At 43.4% G+C, this 23,052-nt stretch overlaps 1 protein-coding gene across 3 annotated transcripts in view; it reads left to right on the top strand.

Moving 5' to 3' along the window:
- The window catches only part of NEURL1B (neuralized E3 ubiquitin protein ligase 1B), a 213,772-nt gene extending 192,899 nt beyond the window's left edge, over positions 1-20,873 (top strand). For 2 of the 3 annotated variants that reach the window (XM_074960567.1, XM_074960568.1), the window contains exons 2-5: positions 6,597-7,157; positions 12,017-12,724; positions 15,005-15,130; positions 16,088-20,873. In XM_074960567.1, the coding sequence (XP_074816668.1) occupies positions 6,597-7,157; positions 12,017-12,724; positions 15,005-15,130; positions 16,088-16,332 (1,640 nt within the window). In that variant the 3' untranslated portion in view covers positions 16,333-20,873. The remainder of the gene's footprint in view (positions 1-6,596; positions 7,158-12,016; positions 12,725-15,004; positions 15,131-16,087) is intronic. The other variant, XM_074960570.1, reaches the window with a different exon arrangement.
- The last annotated feature ends 2,179 nt before the right edge of the window (positions 20,874-23,052 follow it).

Here is a 23,052-nt window from a genome sequence, read left to right on the forward strand (position 1 = left end):
TCCATTATGAACGCAGAAGCAGCCCTTAAAGAGGTCACTTTGTCTCCTCGCATATATATTTATTTGCAAGAGCTGCACAGATTGTTTCCGAAACCACTCAACAGTCCCGCGATTGTTTGTGTTGTAGTTTTTGTTACTAATGGGAAACTCGTCCTAGGTCAGTAGAATGGCGAGCAGACCCGTCAAGCAAATCATGTCTTTGTTTTTTAGAAGAAATCATGTGAACTTCAGGTGATGCAAACCCACATGAATCGAAGATGAAGAAAACATTCACATGACCCTCTGCTCTCCAATGATCAAGTTATATACAATTCTAGCTCTTACTTCCAAAATGACTTACAAATTCAAAACTTCAATTATAGTGATATTGCTGTGAGGAGTCCATACTGGCATATGTCAGTTTGCATCTAACCATGACCTTGTAGCTTTTTTATTTTTTCCCTATTCTTTTCTTTCTTTTAGTATTCTATGGCCAACATTACCAATGCAAAATCACTGTGTAGACCAATTTTACCCAATTAAAAGTGGCCTGATTTTTTTCCCCAAAGATGATGAACACCTTCAATGGTAGTTGATATCATTAAGGAGCTGGAGATCCTTAGCACCTCTAGAAATAAAGCCACACTTATTTAGGTCCCTAAACATAGATTAGGGACCTAACTTTGGGAACTGAAGTTGCAAAAAAAATGGACTTAACCGTGTGTTAAATATGTGAAATTAACACTTCCTCAGAGATTGCTGTCATGTTCCCTCTATTTTAAACATCGAAACAGTGCACTAAAAAAAAATGATTGCAGATTGTATCCCTTCGTCTCAAAAGATTATATAATCAAGATTTAATAAATATTTAAATGAAGTTCTACCGCTTTTTATTGGAATGTTTATTTCATTTCCGCTTAGAACAACAATAGACAGCTTCCCTTCCACCCTAACGTAAGTTACAAGATGCATGTACGTACAGCAGCATCACATGTCCTTCGTTGGTGAATATTCTATGGTAGCTGGCATTGCAGGGTTGCTATGTTTTCATTGGACCGCAAAAATAAATCCTGGCAGGATTTAGCCATCTGGGCGCAAGGAGAGTTTCTGTAATCTAGTTAACTTTTAAGGGGTGCACTAAACATTATTGTATTGTCACAACCTTCCCATCTGTTGGGGTTTGTGAGGGATCCTGATAGGAGGCCACCTGGCCACCGTAACATACTGTGCCATGCTCTTTGGAAACCTCCTTTATTACTGTGAAAGGAAAATGTTCTAACTTTTCTGATAAACCCATTTGATAAAGCTGTGCCCGTAAAGATAAGGTGGTGACGATAGGCATGTTCCTTGTGTAGTAAGTATTAACGGACACATTTCATCCTGCACTTCATACTGAGCATTCGTTCTCTGAGCACAATGGGAAGGCCAAACTTCACCGTCACAATGAGCTGTTAGCCCCTTTAGCACCATTTACCAGGCTGGGCATTGTTAATAATCCAACCATTCCCTTTCTCCTGTGGTGTGTGTTGTGCTCGTTTCTGTGGGATGCCACCAGCAATAAGAACCTGCTTTTGATCGATATTCTGCTTGTCTTGCAGTTACACAGTCAAGGGTGCATGCTTTGGACTTTCCCCAGCTAAGCTCCCTGGGGCAGGGACCAGCTTTGTGTTCTGTGTTTGTTTGTACAGCGCCTAGCACAAGGGGGTCCTGGTCCATGACTGCAGCTCCGGCAATACAAATAATAATAATAATAATAATAATATTGCAGTAGTGCCTTACACAACACCTCTGATTTCATTCCACCTCAGCATTAAAGCATGACCTTGGTTACTCTCAATCACTGGCACCCAGCAAGTCTAAGGTTAACTTTGATTTACAGCAAGTCTAAGGTTAACTTTGATTTACAGGACCTGCTTCTCTTCTTGCTCACTTTAGTGATTTCAGTGGAATTACTCCAGATGTCCTATATCTGTGTAAGTGAAGGAAGAATCAGGCGTCAGGGCTTCAGGATAGCAGCAAATCATCAGTCCAGCCCCCATCATTGGTCTGTGTAATGACAGCAGCAGCTTTTCATAGAACAGTACAACCATATGAGTGGTGGTTGTGGTGTGCTAGAATCCCCAGTGTTCTGCATAAATGAGCTAGAAGGGTTTTATTTTTCAGATTAAAACCATGAGAAATACATGGAAATTGCCCAGTGTCTGTCCACACTATGTGTTTGAAATACAAAATGTGTCTTGATTATAATACCTCTCTAAAGGTCAACATAACTTAAGAAATAAATTTACTCGACTTCTGAAAATAGGCTGAGGTTTTAGATGTGGTATGAGTACATATTGACTTGCTGTAGAGTACATTGGTATCTGTTAGAGAAGTTCAGTTTTGCTTTAGCCCAGTTTATATAGCTCTGCAGAATAGGTTCATGGAAATACTGAATTAAAGTCAAATACCGTATCTTGCTGTGTATTTTCAGTGAGAAGTGTCTACCTACAAATTATTTTTTCTTAATTTCAATTTGCTTTGATTTGCCTAGTTTAGTTCCATGTTCCCTGAAGCCCTTTGTACTACTGCAAAACCTTCAGAGTGTTCAAGAGACTAATGTTGTAAGTGTCATGATGTTGATTAGTGCAACTGAGAAGAAAGAATGGTAAGCTTTATAATGCGAAGAGGGTGCAGATTGGGTTTTGTGGGCCTTTGGCATACCTTTTTGCATACCTTAATCTATTTTAAGAACATATGTGTATATTTAAGAATGTACCATTACCATTGTACCTGTGTGCCTCACAGTCTTTATTCATTCTCACAACAGATAGGATGATGCTATTATCCCCACTTTGCAGATGGGGCACGGAGGCACAGAGACTAAAAAGTGACTTGCTCCAGGTTACACGGGAGGTCTCTGGTGGTGCAGGAAACTGAACCTCATTCTTTCAGGTGCTAGGCTAGTGCTCTGAGCACTGGACCAAGCCTTGTTATTTACTCTAAGGCTGTTATTCTAGAATGAAAATGTGAAAGCTGCAATGAGATGCTGCATAGGACTACAACGTAGTTGCAAATGCTGATAGTTTTCCACCAACTCGATGATGTTTCTTGATGTCAGGTATAGAAAGAGGAGGCAAGGGTGGCGTATGTTTTAGAAAAGTAATACAAGGAATGAACTGAGAAAAAACAACAAAAAATGAGCAATACTGGGTGAGCAATGCCTCTTCTGCCTCTCGGGGTAAATGGTGTTTTATTCAAAATGGAACTGACAGGTGTTCATGTTCGGAGAGAATGGCATTTTAAATAAATTATCCATTCATTTCCTCTTGAGAGTTTCCTATTGTGTGGTCACAATGTGCTTTCCTGTTTTTAAAAAACAACTTAAAACAAAAAATAAAACCCTAGCCTACGGCAGGATGGAATGAGAGAAGTGTTTGAAGTGGGTGGATTGCTTTTCCATCCTTTGCACTGACATAACTGACACTCCCCTTTCATTCTGTTGCTGCTTTTGAAAGTTGTGTGATACAAGTACATGTGGAGAAAATACTGTAAGATAACTCACTTACAACGATGCTGTTCCAGTTCTCAGTTTCTATGAGTATTTCCTTTGTTCACCAACTCTGTGCACTAGGAAAGCTGATGGTAAAGTTTTTGGAAAAACCTGTGGATTTTTGTGGTGCTAGAAAGGAGTAGGTGAATAAAAGCTCTCCTTACCAAAGTAAACCTAAATTGAGGGCAATATACTGTTTTCCCCTTGGATTTTATTTTCAGTCATTTGGAAAATACAGATCAGAGGATTATAGACTATATTTAACATTAGTTTTGAAAATGTTTGTTTTTGCCAACCTCAAGGTGGGGTGGTACCTGTTGAGGCTGATTGCATTGTTGCTCCAAGACACATTTTGAAGTTGGTAAATGTCCAACTCCAGCTTCGTAGTAAGAATGTTAAAGTTATCTGACCGCCGTTGGTAGCTGCATTTGTACATGCTAGCTGCTGGTCTGTGTGTGTTTGTATCAGTGTCCCTCACTTTGCTGAAGAAACCAAAATCACATTCTCTCTGCAGCAAAATAGTTTGTTTAGAACATTTGGCACTGCAGGCATGGAGCACCACCCAGGTTACAACAGTTGGATCAGTGCCAGAAGCAGCTGTCTTCTGTATCTGGGCTTTTAAGGAGGAATGAAACAAAAGTTTTCATTGGTGAGTGCAACTTAAAATTCTCAAGGGACTGAGCTGCTGTCCTTGCACAAAATTCCCCTTGGAGCATTGTCTGAGTAAGTATTATAGCATTTGACTTCATAGGAAATTAAAGAATTTGGTACGTCCTATATGCGAGCCAAGAACTCAGCCCATTTTAAGCGTGGCACTGTGAAAGGTTTATGCTCTGTACATCAATGGGCATAACTGATCATAGATTGCAGCCAAGTGGGCAAGGTGCACACGCACATCGAATGGATTTAAAATAGTATGTGTTGCATTTTTTACTTTTGATCTCACTTGAGTGCCTCATCCTTGTCTCACGGATGCTAATGGCAAAACTCCTATTGACTTTAATGGGAAACGTCTTCCCTGGAACACCTGTGTGTGTGTGTCCAGTCCAATAAATTCACAGGTTTGTAGTAATTGGAGCACAGGGGATTTGACAAGCACTGTTTATAATGCAGCAGTTGCCACATGCAGTACCACTGAAGAAAGCACAATAACCAGAGACTATTCTGTTTATCTGTTGGTTTCGGGCCTCTGATCTTTAATATTTAGGACTCTCTTCATGAAAATGGCAGGAGCTGAATTGCTCCTGCTGCAGAGTCCTCACGAGCTGTAATCCTGTTTTCTGATGTTCGCTCTTGTCTTTCCATCCAAGCCTTTTGCTTTCCCTGGACTGTCAAGTTGGTATTGTATAGAGCCTGGGTTCATTCAAAAAGAGAATGAAAGTACGGGGCTGTCATGGCAGTGCCCATTATATTTTCACTTGCAAAAAGGTGTCATGATTGCAGATCTCCTGCCAGCTCTTCCAAATTGAGTTTTTAGTATCATCTGATGTTCTCTTGAAAACAAAGGAATCCATTACCGATTGCTTCCCATGACACACTTCCTGACACCAGGAGAAGCCATAGCTTATGCCCAGGGAGGAAACAGCTTGAGGGAAAGTCCAATTAAAAAAAAAAGGCACATATGGCAAAATATTTCAAAATCAATGTGTTTGTAGGTTTTATATTTAATATAGCTGGTACTGAACATTCAAACATTTTCCCTTCAATTTCCTTTGTGTGTCTGATTTTGTATCTTTAAAAAGGTGTATGAAATATTGGTTACATTTACAACCAGAACCAAAAGGAGCGGAGATGGGAAGAATGGATGATCCTGTAGTTCTTCTTTCTTACTATTGTGGTAACACCTGGGAGCCCCAGTCATAGAATCATAGAATATCAGAGTTGGAAGGGACCTCAGGAGGTAGTCCAACCCCCTGCTCAAAGCAGGACCAATCCCCAATTTTTGCCCCAGATCCCTAAATGGCCCCCTCAAGGATTGAACTCACAACCCTGGGTTTAGCAGGCCAATGCTCAAACCACTGAGCTATCCCTCACCCGCAGTCATGGACAAGGATCCCACAGTGCTAGGTGCTGTACAAATGCAGAACAAAAAGACAGTCCCTGACCCAAAAATCTTGCAGTTGAGGCTCAAGACTGGAAGCAAAATTTATGTTCTATTCCCATCTCTGTCCCCGACTCACTGTGTAATATGCACTTAGGGGCTGAACAGGCTCTCATTGAAATCAGTGTAACAATTCCTAGGGACTTAAATGGTGCAGGATCAAGCCCACAAACTTTGGGCCTCCATCCACCTATCTGTAAAATGTGGGTGATTATACTTCCTTACCACGTGGGGGTTCTGTGAGGCTAACAAGAAAAATTATTGCTCGTAAAGCACTTAGAGGTTTTCAAATGGGGGAGATGAGGCATAAATACAATGTCTCATGATTGTTTTGTTATTCTGTGAAAGACACATTGGCTCCTTTATGTGCCAGTCGCATCTGATGTCTGAATCTATATATGGTTTCAAGCAGAGCTTTTAACATTTTGGAAAACCGCTAGGCTGATGTGATACTTCAGATTCTAAATACGTTGGTTTATTTTTCAAAAGGTACAACTCCACTGCTAAGAAATTGTGTGTGTGAGTATCCCATGGAAATCAATACTTTGTGCACCCTCTCCAGGAGCCCTGAGCCTAACAAAGATTATTCCCTAAGGCAGCTGAGGGGCTGGCTATGTGTTAATTGGCGCTCGGTTAGACACTCAGCCAAAGGTACTGCTGTTTTCTAAATGGAATAGGACAAATCTAGTAGGAATACGAGAACGTTATTTTTTAAGCTCCCTAAGGTGTAAACCAAATTTGCAGGTTGCCAGGAGTCAGATATGCATTAAATTTGCATAAAGTTGGACACCTAACTAACAGAAAGTAGAGCCAGGTGCAGCTGGCAGTGCTGCATTTTAAGCCCAGAAACTACAGGTCCCCTCAACATGCAATGCTCCATTTTAGTGTGAGCGTAAAGCCACTCACCTAGTTTCACAAGCTGAACCAATGCGGGTTGCTCAGGCTAAATTTGCCTAACAGTGTTGTTATTGTTTCCTTTTGCAGACACAAGTCACCAGGCTCGCTCTGTGTCCAGCAGACCTTACTACACGTTGCCCAACAGCAGCCATGAAAGGCGCTCTGTCCTCACCATCGCGGAGCCCCCGCGTTTCCACTCCCAAGCCAAGGGCAAGAACGTCCGTCTGGATGCCCACTCCCGCAAGGCTACCCGGAGAAATAGCTTCTGCAATGGGGTCACTTTCACCAACCGGCCCATCCACCTCTATGAGAAGGTGCGGCTCAAGCTGGTGGCCGTGCACCATGGATGGAGTGGGGCACTTCGCTTTGGCTTCACCATCCACGACCCATCACAAATGAGCTCTGATGACATACCAAAGTATGCCTGCCCCGACTTGGTGACTCGACCTGGATTCTGGGCGAAAGCTTTGCCAGAGAGGTTTGCACTGAGGGACAATATCCTGGGATTCTGGGTCGACCGCCATGGGAGAGTCTTCTATAGTATTAACGATGAGGAGCCAATATTGTTTCACTGTGGTATTAAAGTCTCTGGGCCTCTCTGGGGGCTGATAGATGTCTATGGAATTACCCATGAAGTACAAATACTAGGTGAGTGTACTTTCTCTGCATGGGCTTATGCCTATGGATCGTGCTTTCTGTAAAGCCAGCTGCATCTTCATGGAGGAAGCAAACATGGCACATCTGACCTGATGCTCCTAAAAACAGAAGTGACCATTATGACCACATAATCTGACCTTCTGCATAACACAGGGCAAAGAACCTTACCCTATAATTTCTGCAGCAAGCCCGTAGCTTCTGTTTGAGCTATAGCTTCTCTTTTAGAAAGACATCCAGTCTCTAGTTAAAGACTTGAGATAATTCACTGCATCTCTAGGTAAATTGTTCCTATGGTTAATTAACCTGATGGTTAAGATGCACTGTTTTATTTTTAGTCTAGCTGCAGCTTCCAACCACTGAATCTTCTTGTTCCTTTTTCTGTTAGATTAGCATTCTCTACAATCAAAAATCTCTTCCTCATCTAGGTACTCGTAGAATGTAATCAAGTCACCTCTACACCGTCACTCGGATAAACTAAATATATTAAGCTTCTTTAGTCTCTTGCGATAAGGCATGTTTTTCAGACCTCGAATCATTCTTGTAGCTCTTTTCTGAAACATTTTCTAATTTTTAAATACTTTTTTTGAAGTATGAACATCAGAAATGGACACAGTATTCCCACAGATGCAATGTACTGGGAACTCATGTTCAGTTGGTTATCTGCCATGACCCCTAAGTCCTCTTCAGATTCTCTGCTTTCTGGAATACAGCCCCCATCTTATCAGGCTTACCCTCATTCTTTGTTCCTACGTGTCTCACCTTGCATCTGGCTGTATTGTATTCATTCTTTGTGCCACACCAAACAATTGCATTTCCTCTGTGGAGTATAGACCTTTACAAATATATATTGATGGTGATCATGTTCCTTAGTAAACAGTCAACCTCTAGTCCGGTAAAACACACATAGTTTTATTCATCTTTCCTTCAACTCCTTTAGACTTTCATTTACTGTCTGTCTGTGTTCAGATAGGCCTTAAAGAGGGGCTTTTTATAATGGGAAGAATTGAGGAGAAAAACACTTAAACCCAAAGCAAATCCCTCTGTCCAGTCCCTCTCTGCTCCCTTTCCCAATGTGCAGAGACCAAATGAGCAGAAGGGACAGACTATTTCAGACAACTTGGCAGTGAAGTCACAATACTGTGCTTAGGCCATCATCGGTTTTTGACATATTAATAAATGGTCATGAATTATAAACTCCATGCTGCATTCTACAGCACCTTTAGTGTGAGGATCTCAAAACATTGCATGTAACCTCCAAGCCCGTGAGAGGTAGTAATTCCTGTTTTACAAAGGAGGAAATGGAGGCACAGAAATGAAGGGCCTGAATTTCAGAGGTGCTGATCAGCCCCTGCTACAAGTGAAATTCGGTTTTCCCACCATCATCTAGTGAGTCAGGGCCAGAACTGAGAACGTTGCTTAGTGGCCTGCTTTTCTAAGATCCTGAATGTCTAGAGCCCCCATCGACTTCAAGAAGATTTGGGGGGCACTCGGCACTTTTGAAGATCAGGCAAAGGAGTCCTGATTCCCGGTCCTTTGTTCTGTCCACTATACCACTGCAGGATGGAACTGGTGAACAAAAATACTATGATAAGAGTAAAGGGTTTTGTTTTTCTAACTAGAACCACCGCTGACAATTTAAAAAGCAACAAGGACAATGAGAAAAAAAACCAGTCAGTGGTTAAATAGATTTGTTGTCCAATATAATATTAGAGTGCTACAGTGGATAGTAGCTACAACTAAGGGATAAGTGAATAATAATACTTAACAAGTTTCAGGCAATCAGAGCACGCAGTAGCACTGTAAAGTGCTGTTTATAGTTTAGCGTTATTTGCTGTAATATAGTAAGTACCATATCAAAAAGGCTCTCTGTCATCGCTGAATATCTGATGGACTAATCATTCGGCCAAATCTAAAATATTTTATGATATTGATATGTCAGAGGCACCTTAGAAAAAATAAAAGCTGTGGATATTCGGATTAAATCAACTGATCAGTAGGGAAGCGGTATGTGGTGGGGAAGGAGGTTGTATGTAGATTTTAACTGGGCTTCAATTCTGGTGCATGCTAGGTTGAAATACGACCCCAAAATTCACTTGAATCTTGAATGCCTTTTTTCAAAAAAACCCACAAACGTTACATGCATTGCTTCTATGGAGCTTCGTTTAAGATTCTGCTGAAAACAAGCAAATCCTCTTTTGCAGTCGCATCCGCTGAGTGACAAAACTCAAAAGCCAAAATCTTAAAACCCAAAGCGGAAGTCACAGGTGAACACAGTGACTTGGTTAAGGTCAGCTTTTTGGTACCACGTGTCAGGGTGGGATATTTTGCGCTATTGCAGACAGTCAAGCAGCACGTGGGAAACATGCACGTTTTATGTTAATGTTCTTAGAACACTTAACTGGCAGATTACATCACATGCAATACCACCATGCCCAGTGCTTTGTAAACGTATGGTAACGGCCTTGTTTATATGGGCAAAGATAAGTCCGCTCTGGTTTGCAAACACAGCCTGTGAGCTGTAAGTCTTGGTAGGCTGACTGAGCCAAAAGTTAGATCACCTGTAATACAGGAGGACAAAAGCCTATGTCAAGAGAAACAGACCTTAAATCTCTTGTCTCAATGGAAGAGTTTAGTGGGGGGAGGGAGGAGGAAGGGAAGAGACCCAAAGCTTAGAAAAGGTTTCCAAACTCTTAGAAAGAAAACGACAACACTGCTGTCCCCTGGCTGATAAGCGTGGAAGCTGGCCTCTCTTGTGTTTAGGTGCTGTGCTTTCTAAAAAACCCCTTGATAGCACTGGAATGTAATGTGAGAGGCTCTAAGTGGCCCTCATAGGAGATAAAATATATAAACTGCAGCCTCAGACACAGGGGCTGGGGAAGGGGAATAGGACACGCTTGGAGGATGAGTCATAGCATTTCACTGGACCACTACAATTGGGTGTCTGAAACAGGAACAGAGGAAGCCTGATTCAATTGACTTTGTCTCTTCAGTCACCGATGTACCCTGCTCTAAAGCAGCATCCTATTTCACTCCAGTGCAACATAACCGAGCACACACTAAATAAATATTTTTGTTTTCCTGGCCTAGTGTAATAAAGAGAAACCCACTAGTGAGATGTGCTGCAAGACACAATGAGCAAATAAAGGGAAGGGATAATAAAAATTTTACTGGGACCCTGTATGGATGAACATTGAGTACAAACCAGTCATGGACTGGCTAAGAACCAGAATTGGGACTGTAAAGAGAAGTTAAAAATCAAATTTCTAAAGGAAATGCAAGCTTGGAACTAAATGTTTCAGATGCCAAAGGGACAATTGTGAGAAGTTTTTTTTATTCCAGTCTTACTTGTCAGCTTGGTTTGCATACTACAGTGTTTCTTTGGTTTGGCTCTTTTGATCTGTTTACTAGGCATGCCAGTCTCACTGGAGTTCCATTCTAAAACTCCAGGAATGGGGAAAGCTGGGAATGTAGCCCAAAAATAGCAGCACTGTAGCTCCTGCACAGAATGAATCCTTCAGTGTTGGTATCATGAAGCTCTGAAGTGTCCTTCATCCTGTATCTGAGCTCTACTTATCGCCAGATTCCCTGTCCTTTCTGGAAGTAGCTGGTCCAGCCATTAAGATTACGCTTGGGGCTTTGCTGCTTGGCCACTCGAAGAAATCATGCATCTAAGCCGAGGCATCCTGTCCTTTCCAACCACTGAACTGGCTCGTGTGTTTTGCCTTCTTTGGTAAAAACCCAATAGATCTTCTCCCATAAGTAGCAGATAGCACGGATGATGCTGATGCTTTTCCATCTTTGAGAATGAATTGAATCATGGTTTGCTCACTCTGTCTTGATGCCTTATGGATTGTATTTAGTCTGGGTATTAATATAATTGCCTAAGAAGTAAATATATACACAGGCAGCAGGGAGTTGCATGTGGCTGAAGTGCACATTCGGTTTCTGAGACTAGAGCTTCCGAGATTTCACCCTGCTTTGTACGAGGACTTTTTAAAAATCAAAATAATTTCCTCCCTTTTAAAGTATATATATTAGTTATAGCTTTCATGACCAGCCCTTGACAGGAATCAACGCACAATATCAACTTTGAACATGATCTTGGTCTTAATGTTTCTGGGTCATAAACATCTGTTATAGTCAGTCTCTTGATAAGACTGTAGCAAATGGGAAGTGGTCCTCTGACAGAGCCTGTGATTTGCTCATGTGTTTCAAAGCACAGTGACCTCTTTGTTAAAGCAAACACATTTCTTTTTTTTTTTTTTTTTAAATACTTTTTGGGGGGTAATTTGTCTGCGTTCACATGTATTTTTCATAGTTATGAAATGGACTGTAAAATTAATGTATTATGCTTGCATTACCTTTCCCATCACCCTTATGTGAATACGGGGTGGGGAGGAGGGAAGTTTGGGATGCAGGAGGTGCGGGGGATTGGGACATTTCTCATTAAAGCAGATAGAACTGGAGAATTATATTTTATGGAGTGGTTTCAAGCCTTTATACCCCCCCTTATCGCAGCTGCCTGTCTTTTCACTGTGTCACCCTGTTTTTACCAGTGTAAGCACTTTCCACTTCAATTAATAGGGTTTATAGCACTTGCTACTCTTGAGATAACCCAGGGATGCAGCCATGCAGCTGACATCTGATTTCCATCATTGGTGGTGGTTGCAGATAAGTTTCTCTAACGTACTCCATCAAAAATCAGTGGCTGAACACCATTCACTTTCTCATTGATGGTCAGTGAGCAGAGGCCTGCAGGAGAGCTAAATATAGCTGACCTGTAGGGGAGGGTGAGTGTGGGGGGAAAATACTTGAATCTAATGCAGCTTGTTCTCATAATTGTCTCACAGATAGCATGTTTGCAGAGACCATGACCTCCGCCCACCTCAGTAGTGCACGATTGAGCACTTGCCTTCCTCAGAGCAGTCACGATTCCGCCAACTTCAACAACAACGAACTGGAGAACAACCAAGTGGTGGCCAAAATTGCTAACCTAAATTTGAGTCGGGTGCCGGGGCTTTCAGTGGATAACCACATAATCCCCTGTTGCCCAAACAGGCGGCAGCGTGCCCAGGGTGTGCCTGCCTTTCTGGATACAGATCTGCGTTTCCACCCCACCCGTGGGCCTGATGTTACCTTTTCTCAGGACCGCATGGTGGCGTGCACCAATTGGCAAGAAAGCAATAGGACTTTGGTGTTTTCTGACCGGCCTTTGCACATTGGTGAAAGCCTCTTTGTGGAAATAGGACTCCTAGGGTTGCCATATCATGGGGCCCTTTCGTTTGGCATCACTTCTTGTGATCCAGGTACTTTACGGACAACTGAGCTCCCAGCGGATCCAGACTTTCTCTTGGACCGCAAGGAGTACTGGGTGGTTTACCGAGCATTCCCAGTCTTCAGCAGCGGCGACATCCTCAGCTTCATGGTCTTGCCAAACGGAGAAGTGCACCATGGGATGAATGGAGTCAGCCGAGGGATGCTTATGTGCGTGGACACCTCACAATCTCTCTGGGTGTTTTTCACAATCCATGGTGTAATCAACCAGCTCAAAATATTAGGTAAGTGCAGCCTAAAAGTAATGTGAAGGGACGTGTGTCTTGTGAAATTTCACTAGATTGTGAGCCTTTCACAATCATTGGTGACATTGGCTTTGATAGCAATGCTCCTGTGAGGAGGTGAGCACCACTGAATAAGCAGCTCACGATCTGGTCCCTAGTGAGGGTGGTCAGCGCTATCAAGCATATAATAAGATGGGTTCTTGTGTTTATAAATAGAAAGAAATAACACAGGTATATCCTTCACATGTAAGGCCATTGGATGAGACTTATGGTGTTGCACGGGCTAATGCTAAGCTCTTTTGTATTTTAATACTTTTCACAAGAGAATCTTTATGAACCCACTAGTCCTGCCAATGGGTATTAAACTCTGAACTCATTGGCACAGATGATTTTTATAAATCAACAGTGGTTTTAATGTACATCACACTGTTAGATGGTATCTCCCCAAACACTGCAGTAACTCATTATCAGATGTCACACTTTAGACCATTGCTATAGAATACATCTGTGCTCTTTAAAAAGGAAAGAGTGCTTTGGAGGTCACATCTTTCTGCTCCATCTAGAAGCAATTTGCTCAGTTAAATTGAGGCTCTCTGTCAGCACTGCAAACTTACTCTTTCCTCTGCACATTTAGCTCTGCTATTTCTTCTATGTGCCCTGGGCAATCAACAGCAATTCTTCGGCTGGAACTTTAAGTGGCAGTTTCAGTTTGGATGCATGAGGCAGAAAAAAATGACTGCAGCTTATTATTCTCTAGCTAGAGCAGGTGCCTCTAAGAGTATGTCTACACTGTAGTCTTAGCCTGTGCTCCCACATGTGTTTTTGCCCACCCCCACCATCCAGACATAAAATCTTGAAGCATGTGTTTGTTTATGTTTTGAACCCTGCTTGCTTGCAAGGCTGAGGGGTGGGTTAAAGCCCAAGCTGTACTTTAGTTTGAGCTGGAACCCACCCACTTTGCAGTAAAGATTCAGGCAAGATCACTTGAGTGCTGATAGTCCTCCAAGAGACCCTTCCCACCATTCCCTTTGTGAGACAGACAGGTTCTTCTGCAATTGACAGAGTTGACTGGGAAAGAATCCTAGAGCATCTCAGGACAAAGCACCCTGAGATATGCCCCTAAACAGACACGAGCCAGTGAAGAAATAGTTTGGACACAGTAACGGGGTAAGGCTTTGAGTGAGGATGCTCAAATTATGGCTAGGCGAACCTGAGTGTGAGCCACACAGAACTAGGTGTCAATCACTCAGGCTAACAGGGCAGTGTAGACATACCCTAAAACGTCACCATGACTTTGTTTGTTATTTCTGATTTACACCAGCTTGTATGTAAAGAGAATCAAGCCTTGTCTCTAAGTAAATATTACCGTTGTAAAAAATGTTATATGCATTTTTAGTAACCCAAGTGCTCAGTTTCACCCTCAGATATATATGTGCACGCAACTTCTGGTAGCTTCACTGGGAATGATCTGTGAGCACAGAATTTGGCCTGTAAATACTCCACTTAGAAGCACAGAATAGTCAGTTGCACAGGACCTCAAGTGAGTCATTATCAGGACATGGTTAATTTCAGTTCTCTACAGTATCTGATGGAGAATTCTCAAACTTTTCTTCCATTGACATGATGCAAAATGTTCCTAGCTGAACAGCAATATCCCTTGTTGCCCTAAGCAGACTAATTATTTTAAAATTAAGTGGAAATAACATATCCCAGTCGCTCCATGTATTGGACGGCACTTTGATTATTATCCTAAAGCACCTTCCATTTAAAGGTCTCATAGCTATAGCTCTTTAAACTTTTGCTTAGTCTGTGTTGGATGTAGCTTTAAATATTTTCCTCTCAACTCCCAAGTTGATGAGGCTGGCTGCCTTTGCAAAAATAGGTTGATTTCAGGCAACCAGCCACTGGCTGCTTAGTTGTCTTTGCTTGAAAAGATGTTACTCTTAAAGTAAATAGGGAGATAATCGCAGCCTCCTGTCTCAGACAGGTGTTCCTAGTCAGATCAGGAGGGTAGCAGACAGGCTGAATGAACTGGGAACAAGCACTGTCCTCAGCAGCATGTCCAGCACACTCTAGTCCAAGACAGAGGTTCATCTTTTAAATAAATAAAATTAGAATTGCTAAGTAATAACCCTGAATTCGGAAACTGAGTTTATTTCTTTACAAAGCATGATCTACCGCATAGCGAAGCAGAGATGCTGCTGGTCGGGTTATTTAGCACTGATCATGCTTGGGAGGTCCATTCCACCTGTAACTGACTGAATTCGGTTGTACTTGCAGGCACTGTCCAGTCCAGTCCTGGGACTACCTCTCCCTCAGGATCCCCTGGAGGCTCACAGTATGACAGTGACTCAGATATGGCCTTCAGCGTGAATAGGTCCTCATCTGCTTCAGAGTCATCACTAGGTAAGGGAGGCCTTTGCGGTGCGCCCCTGCAGCTTGGAAGACACATGGTCATTGTCCTGGTCAGGAAACAAACAAGAAAAACCCAGCAGGTTGTCTTGTCTACCTTAGTTAGAATTGTTGCTCACTGGTGTAATACGCATTAGTGCTAATGTGTGACAGCCTAGAGGGTAATAAAGGGATAAGGGCAAGATTCTGAGACCATGTACAAAATAGCAGGAACATGTATTTTCAGGACAGTGCAGTTCAGTGGAACTGGGAGCCAGGAAGTTCTGATCCCAGATCTCCAGTATGTTCTCTGTGGCCCCAAAAACCATTTAAATTCTTCTGGTTTTCTCTGCTATGTACAGAAATACTTCTTGTCCACCTCCCAGGGTGAGGATCAGTCACTGTGTGGCTAGCACTTTCCACCTTGAAAACACTGCGCAAAGTGCTATTGTCTTAAGCTCAGGCAGATTCCCAAGAATTTCTCACCCTGTAATATAACTGGCAAATACTTGTAGCTCGAAGTACAGTGCTGCATTCCCAGACAGAAATGCCACCATGACAATACGTCTCATCGAGGCATGAGAGTTGACTCTTAGCCACATTCCTTTGAGAGAGTAGGGCCTTCTGAAAGACCCAGGGTGCTGTGCATCAACCCAGATATACAATCCTGTGAATGTGATGCTTCGCTCTTAAGGGCAAGGTAAACATGCAGCTGTTTAAAATTCATGGCAGGCTGTGAATGGACACGCACCATGTGCTTGTAACCAGATGTGTAAACCAGAATCTCTTATCTGAACACGTAACACAGGGCTCATACAATAGGATTTAAGGATGGAGGTTGAGGGAAATACCTAGGAAAAATGATTAAAGTGGGTGTGTGGCTAATAATACAGTATAACTATCAAACCCTCTGATTTGATCCATTCTTGCTGTTGAGTAACATTTCCCTTTCTCCCGCCCTCTCCTTTGCAGTGACTGCTCCAAGTTCCCCTCTGAGTCCCCCCGTCTCTCCTGTCTTTCCCCCTCCAGAGGCCTCGAGCAGCAAGAACGGGGAGTGCACTGTCTGCTTCGACAGTGAAGTGGACACTGTGATCTACGCCTGCGGACACATGTGCCTGTGCAACACCTGTGGTCTTAAGCTGAAGAAGCAACTCAATGCCTGCTGCCCAATCTGCCGACGAGTCATCAAAGATGTTATTAAAATATACCGCCCTTGACCTCGCCCTCCCTCAGGGCGTGGGAGGAAAGAACTCTGCTAGCAGTAACCATGCCTTTCCATCCCTGCTTATGGGTTATCATGCTGGTCGGTCGTTACCCAGTGGCTCACTGTCTGTATTTCCATATTTGACTGGTAGAACAAATCAGGGATATAACTGAGCTGAGGAGCTCTCTGGTCTGAATGGGGCCTGAAGCTAAGGCTTCCAAGTAGGCAAGGCTTCAAAAAGATGCTGCTCTATGAAGCCAGCCAGCAAATTGCTGGTGTGGACCCATGCCAACTGCAAAAGAGAAATTTCTTGTGCAATGCCTTTTTTTTTTTTTTTTGGAAGGGTGTGCTGGTGTGGGGAGGGAGTTTATTAATCTTTGTGGTGTCTCCTGGGTTAGGAGCTCCTGCTTTCACACCCAGGGAGTGAAAACTTAAACTGCCACTGTACTTGCTGGGGATAGTGCTTGTCCAGACAGCACCATGTGATGGAACAGAGTCAGAATCAGCCCTAGGATAGTAGCTAAAGGTGGAACTGAATGCTTTTTTATATCATAAAAAGAATAAAAATATTAAATTCCAAATCAGGGACTGAATATAGGTGTAGGCTACGAATTAACTTCAGAACGAAGTAGTTGAGAAATCAGGTCCCCATTTACTTACCCCAAGACCTGAACTCTGTAGTGTCAACAGCTGTACCAGGATAATGAATGCCCAAAGCAGTCTGAGGTGTCTGTATTGTCACTAGCTCTTGCAGCAGGAACGCAAAACCCTGAGCTTGTGTATATGTAAAGCATCTTTTGCATTCACCTTCTTAAAGGAATTGGGAGGGGAGTGCAGGAAGGAGGACTAAGTGCATATTAGGAGCAAAGCATCCAACTTTCTAAGACTCAATATAGCAGTAGACTGGCTGAGGCCAGACCTTGGTACTAGCAAGGGGAGAAACTAATACAATCTATTTTAGATCCTTATACAGTCAAAGCAACTGTAGTAATTTAGTTAATAAGCCTTTAAATGTATTTACTGGAGTTATTTTCACAATAGTCTGTTACCACCTGGCCTTCGATCACAAGAGAGAGAGAGACACACCAAGCTACATTATCTAAGCCTAAAGGCAAGGAAATGAGCAGGTAGCTAGTGTATGCAGCTAACGCAGTTTGAAAAGAGGGAGAGAAAGCTATAATATTCCTGTAATTGTAAAATGTTTTATATAAAATAGATTGCATTGCTCTTCCCTATAAAACAGTATCTTCATGGGTCATCTAACAGCTGCTAAGCACGCAAAGTCATTTGTGACTTTAAGTCCCTTTTAACCCCTTCTTTGCAGCCTACACCTTAGCATGGTACTTACATCTTTCCCCACTGGTAGTAAAATGTCTTACAGAAACCTCGTGGAGCTGAAGTCACTAAATGCAGTGGAGGCTGTAAGCTATGTACCCAGGCATCTGTGAGCAGTGGCAGCAAGGCTGTACTCTCACCAGAGAGGCTGACAGTGCAACATTCAGTATTTTGAAGTTCCAGAAAGTTTCCCTTTTGTCCTTAAAAAGTGTTGTGTAAAAGTACAATTTAATTCGCATTGTTCTCTGCTCAAGGTTTTATCCACAAAGCATGCAACGGGCTAGGCTGTCTCTGCCCTGGCAGGAAATCCTGTTGTTTTAGTGAGCAATTCAGGGCATCTAATTGAAATTAACAAGCATCTCACTTGGCATTACCTCCTGAAAACCGGATTGAAGGCTATTATTACATGCTGAGATTTAAAAGGTAAATGGATTTCAGTTTTTATTTTAGACAGCTATAAACTACGAAAGTCTGCCTGGGATGTAAAACCTGCTACTACAATGAGGTGAGGTGAGGTGAGGTAGATGTAGCTCTACTGACTTTGTGTTGGCTCTGTCTTTTGTACCCCAGAATGGACACATCTGTATGCCCACCTCTGCTTTCTCTTAGTCAGATCATAGAAAAAGCCTGGGGGTGACTTTTTTACTCAGCTCAGCCAAGCTCATGTACACACAGAAGTGATGAGGACGCGGTCATGATGGCCGAGATGGAAATGAGGCATGTCTGATCCCAGCATAGTGATCCTTGACAGCCCTGTTATGTAACAGCTGCTTTCTCAGGAGAGGTGCATTTATCAGTCTAGAAATGAAAACAGAACAGTCACATGCACCACAGGGCTAGAGTTGCTGAACCATGAGAAGCCATTTGAGGTTTTTATTTCTTTGGGTCTCCTCCTCTGGCCCTGGGCCCTCTGGCCTGGTTTCATTCTGCCTTCACTTTGTTGTTCTCAGTCTTTGGCTGTTCTTGACCTGGATGCTTTAACTGTAGCGCTTCACAGTTGAGTGGCATCAGGAAACTTGCTTTGATCTGCCCAGCTCATGCTTTGGAAGCTGGTGGTGGAATAAAAGAGCTCAAATGGAGATTGATCCGTTTGAAGCATTTCTCATTATGTAACAGATAACCATAATCTAAGTGTCCTCCTTCCCCTTTGGGTTTTTTCCTGATGTGCAGCTGCTGAAGTAGCTAAACAGGAGGAAGAGGAAAACTCTTTTCTTGAAGAATATTAGAGTAGCAGGTGCAGCCTTAGCTCAGATCTCATGCACTGCATTTCTAAACTAGCACCCTGGCTGACCTGATTTGAGATTTCTAAAGGGGATTCATTAGGTGGTTGCTGGCTACTTGGGGTCTCGCCATGCTGCACAATAAACATAACAAACGGCACCCCATAAACTATCAACCAACTGCAAAACTTCAGCTTAAAGACAGGAGCAGATCTAGACCTGGTGTAAACCATCATAGCTTTGGAGAGACTGAGCTAATGACAACCTACAACAGCTGAAGTCCTGCCGCTCCCTTGGCACATCACATTAAACTTTGCAACCGAGGACAGCAATTGCATTGCCTTTTGTAGACGCTTCCAAGTTCTTGTATCAGCAGTTGAGCATGGATTTTCTGTGTTTTTCAGCACAAATGAATCCTTGAACCCCACAGTAGGGAAGGAAAAAAAAAGGTTTGGCTTTGGATTTAGTATTCTACTCTCTCGGTATGCTAATGAGCACTAGTTCAGCAGCTATGAGATAGAAAAGTGTCTGGCTAAAGATAGGCCAAATGCATTAGACTCCACCTTAGGAGCACTGAATACCATTAGCTGGGGTGGATTCTGAGGTCTCTGGATTTGGAAGATCTTAATGGGAGATTGCAAGTCACCATTTTGATGTCTTAAGCCAAGTGGTAGAATACCCCCTTCACAGTCCAACAGTTAGGGCCAGGACATTGTCCCTGGGAGCTGCTCTCTCTGATTGTGGGTTAGTGGTAGGAAAGAGGATACTTACCAGACCTTGGCGTGTCTGGTTCAACTGGTCTCCAGTTGCAGAATCCCAGATTCCAAGCCCTGTCACTGCTGCTCTTGAGAAAAGAGGGAAATAGCATGCTGCTTATGCGCACAGAACACGGGATGGCTGTAAATCAAACTCGATGGAATTCCTTGAGAATCTGCCCTTTCAGCAACTAGATTCAGGGAGGGCCTGATCCCTGTTTAAAAATCACAGCCTCAACAGAAACAGGACGAGGGAGAGACGGAGACTTGCATAGATTTGAGCCAGATCTTTAGTTGGTGTAAACTGTCATGGCTCCATTAAGTCAATGGCACTATGACAGTTTACACCAGCTGAAGATCTGGCCCCACTGACTTTAAAAACTGCGTGTATTATGTTTGTCATAGTGCTTTGGCTCAGTATGATAGAACCAAGATGTAGCCTAGGGCTGCTAACCCAGCCACCTCCGTTGCGTGTTATAATTTGGCAAAATGGGGCAAAACACAACTGAGCATTCCCTGCTTTGCTGTTCTCAAGTGGCTCTCCCAAACCTATTCCTTAATTCACTCATCCCAATGTTCATCCTACTGCCTTGGCCCCTGCCACCAGCAGTGTTTTTGGCATACATCTTTTTCAGATGATGGGTCAATGCAGGGGACAGAGCTGGGAAGAGAAAATGTTGCACAGGTTTAAATTCCCAGAATAGCAGCTGCAAACCGATTTCCAAAAGGGCAGCATCCAGCAAAGACTTAGAGGCTCGTTCATTCAGGGTAATTAAGCTAGTTTAATGTCCAGAGTGTGGCTGTGCCGTGGATTGTGAAATGAGCATTAGTGGACGTGTATTCCTACCTATTCCAGTTGGTTGAGGATTTTCCAAAGGAGATCCCAAGAGGCCTCTAAGATTCCCAGGAAAAAGGTGGCCTCATAGGAATTTAATTGTTTGTACTTGTATTGCTATATATATTTTTTAGTCTGATATGATTTGTACAGAAGATCTGTTTGTGCCTTATAAGGGTGTCTGTGCACTTTTTATCCTTTTTAAAGCAACTTTAAAAAATTTGAAAAAAATTAACATGGATCAATGGTAATTTTATAGAATTTTGTGTTCACTGAAAATCCTGCTTTTTTGATATTGGAGTGAAAATTGTTTCTATGGATTCCCCCCTCCCACCTTGGTTAAAAAAAAAAGCAGCATTTTTATTTTCCCAATTTCTAAAACAGTTAATCTTGTATTGTTACTTTTAAAGCAGATTGTTGGGGGCGGGGGGAAAGGGGCACGGGGGAGGGGTTTGCACTTCTCCATGTCTATATTCTATAGCATAGTGTTCTGTGCTGTGTGTTTTATTTTTGTCTGTTTACCTGTTTTACATTAATATAATTTTACCTGATTAAGAAACAAATAAAACACTGTCTTGTACAAGTTCTCCCCGGCTTTTAAGAATGTTTAACTCACCATTTATTTTTTTAACTGCTCTTTTGGTCAAGAGGCAGGGCCACCTCTCCAGCTTATATAAAGTGGCGCTGCTCCATTGAAGTAAAAAAACCCATACGTATTTACACCAGCTGAGGCTCTTGTCTTCTCTATTGTGTGTGTATATACACACACAGGAGACATATGGGACCATGGTCTTGTTTCAGCTGCAGCCACATGGTTCCCATTAAGAGTAAGACCCCGACATATGCATGCAGAGGTCTAATTTGGTCATAAGGCTGTGACCCAAGAGTGGGTTCAACAACATTTAAAAATGAAAAACTAATAATAAATGGCAGGGAGGTGCTTCAACCGCAGAGTATCTACAACTAGACAGTGCATACAGCAGAACCAGCCTGCATGGGCCAGACTAAGCGAGCAAATAGTTCTCCCACCTCTGACTTCCATGGAAGGGTGAAGAGCTTCTTGGCACACCACAGTTACTAAGTGTGGTAGTGACAGCCAGCTACCTACCTTCAAGGTGTACACCAGGCTTGGAGGACAGTTCTGTGTTCTAAAGCAGATCCAGCATAAGGAGAGCCTTCAAGCGTTCACCATGCAGCCCAGCTCAGAAGGGCTGTAGCTCCACTCTTGCTTCCAAATACATTGGGGAATTTGCAGCACTGGGAAGGAATCTGGCTCTGCACTGGAACACAGGGGGGAGAGCAGACTGAGTAAAGGAGCTTGTGGTCCATTCCATCCGCCACCCCCAACAAGGGCTGCACTTTAAGATACACATTTACCTAGGGGTTTCCTTGGGCAGGTCTATTCTTCACCCAAAAAAGGACTAAGACCTGAGCTCACTCATTGAAGTCAATGGGAGTTTTGCCATTGACTTCAATGTGAACAAGGGGAGGCCGGGCTGGAAGGGGGATGCAAGGGAATACTCCTAGCGCAGGGGCCTTCCCTACTGAGAGCAGAGCTGATTATGTGGGCTCTGCTTCTCCTGCAGTTGTCCCCAGCAAAAAGGGTGTGCTGAGGTCGGTAGAAGCGTGGCTGGGGTAGTTCTGGTGCTCCAGCTGCCACAAGGCTACAGCAAGTTACTGGAGCCAGGGCAGCTCCAAGATGGGCAGGAAGGAGAATGACACAATCCTTGGAGGCACAGGCATTAACTTAGAGCAGACAAGCCCCAAGACAGTACAACAGAGAGCCCTGGCGCCTCTTCCCCCTTCCCCTCCCACCAAGCTTCCTGGTCTACTTTCTGCCTCCTTTGCACCGAACCCCTCACCCTCTCATGCAGTCGTTGCACCTCACTCTCCTCCAGCATGACTGGAACATGTCTTTAGCCACACCCCAGACCTGCTACTGCCCTTTTATCATCAGTCCTCCTTTAGGAGGGCAGAGCTTGGGCATGAGCGAGATGGAGCCTACTGTTCACATCTGCCTCACGCCATTCTGGATTGGTGTGTGCGACAGAGCCTAGCCAAGCTCCTAGTACTAGATCCACAAAGGTATTTAGGGGTCACTGTCAACCTCAAAACCAGGTCTCAGTGGCCGCCTAGCCCTGCAGGTGCCTATGTTTCCGCCAGTAGGCAGGGGCAAAGCCACCTAAGTGCTGGCATCCCCTCAGCTCAGAGCCGTCATTGAAGCCAAAACCCCAGTGGCCCGTCCCACCCCTGCAAAGTAAGTGTCTATGAGATAGGCAGGGACTGCGTAGTTTGAGAGAAGCATGTCTACAGGAGTGGGCCTTACATGAAAGAGCTGGGACCCAGCAGGTTCCAAAGTGAGAAGCTCATGGTGCGGGGGTCTCACCTGTGATGTCTAATTAATTAAACAAAGGGGAACCTCATCAACATGAGAGCCAGCCAGACCCATTCCCAGCAACCTTCACTGCATAGTGCACTCTCCTGGCAGGTGGAGACCTGGCTTCAAGAGCTTGCTCCAAATCAGGCAGAGCAGGGCTCAAACCTAGGGCTCTCCCATATCCCAGCAGAGGGTTTTGACCTCAGGGCTA

The sequence above is a fragment of the Natator depressus genome, chromosome 8 (assembly GCF_965152275.1).
Source record: "Natator depressus isolate rNatDep1 chromosome 8, rNatDep2.hap1, whole genome shotgun sequence".
NCBI lineage: Eukaryota > Metazoa > Chordata > Testudines > Cheloniidae > Natator > Natator depressus.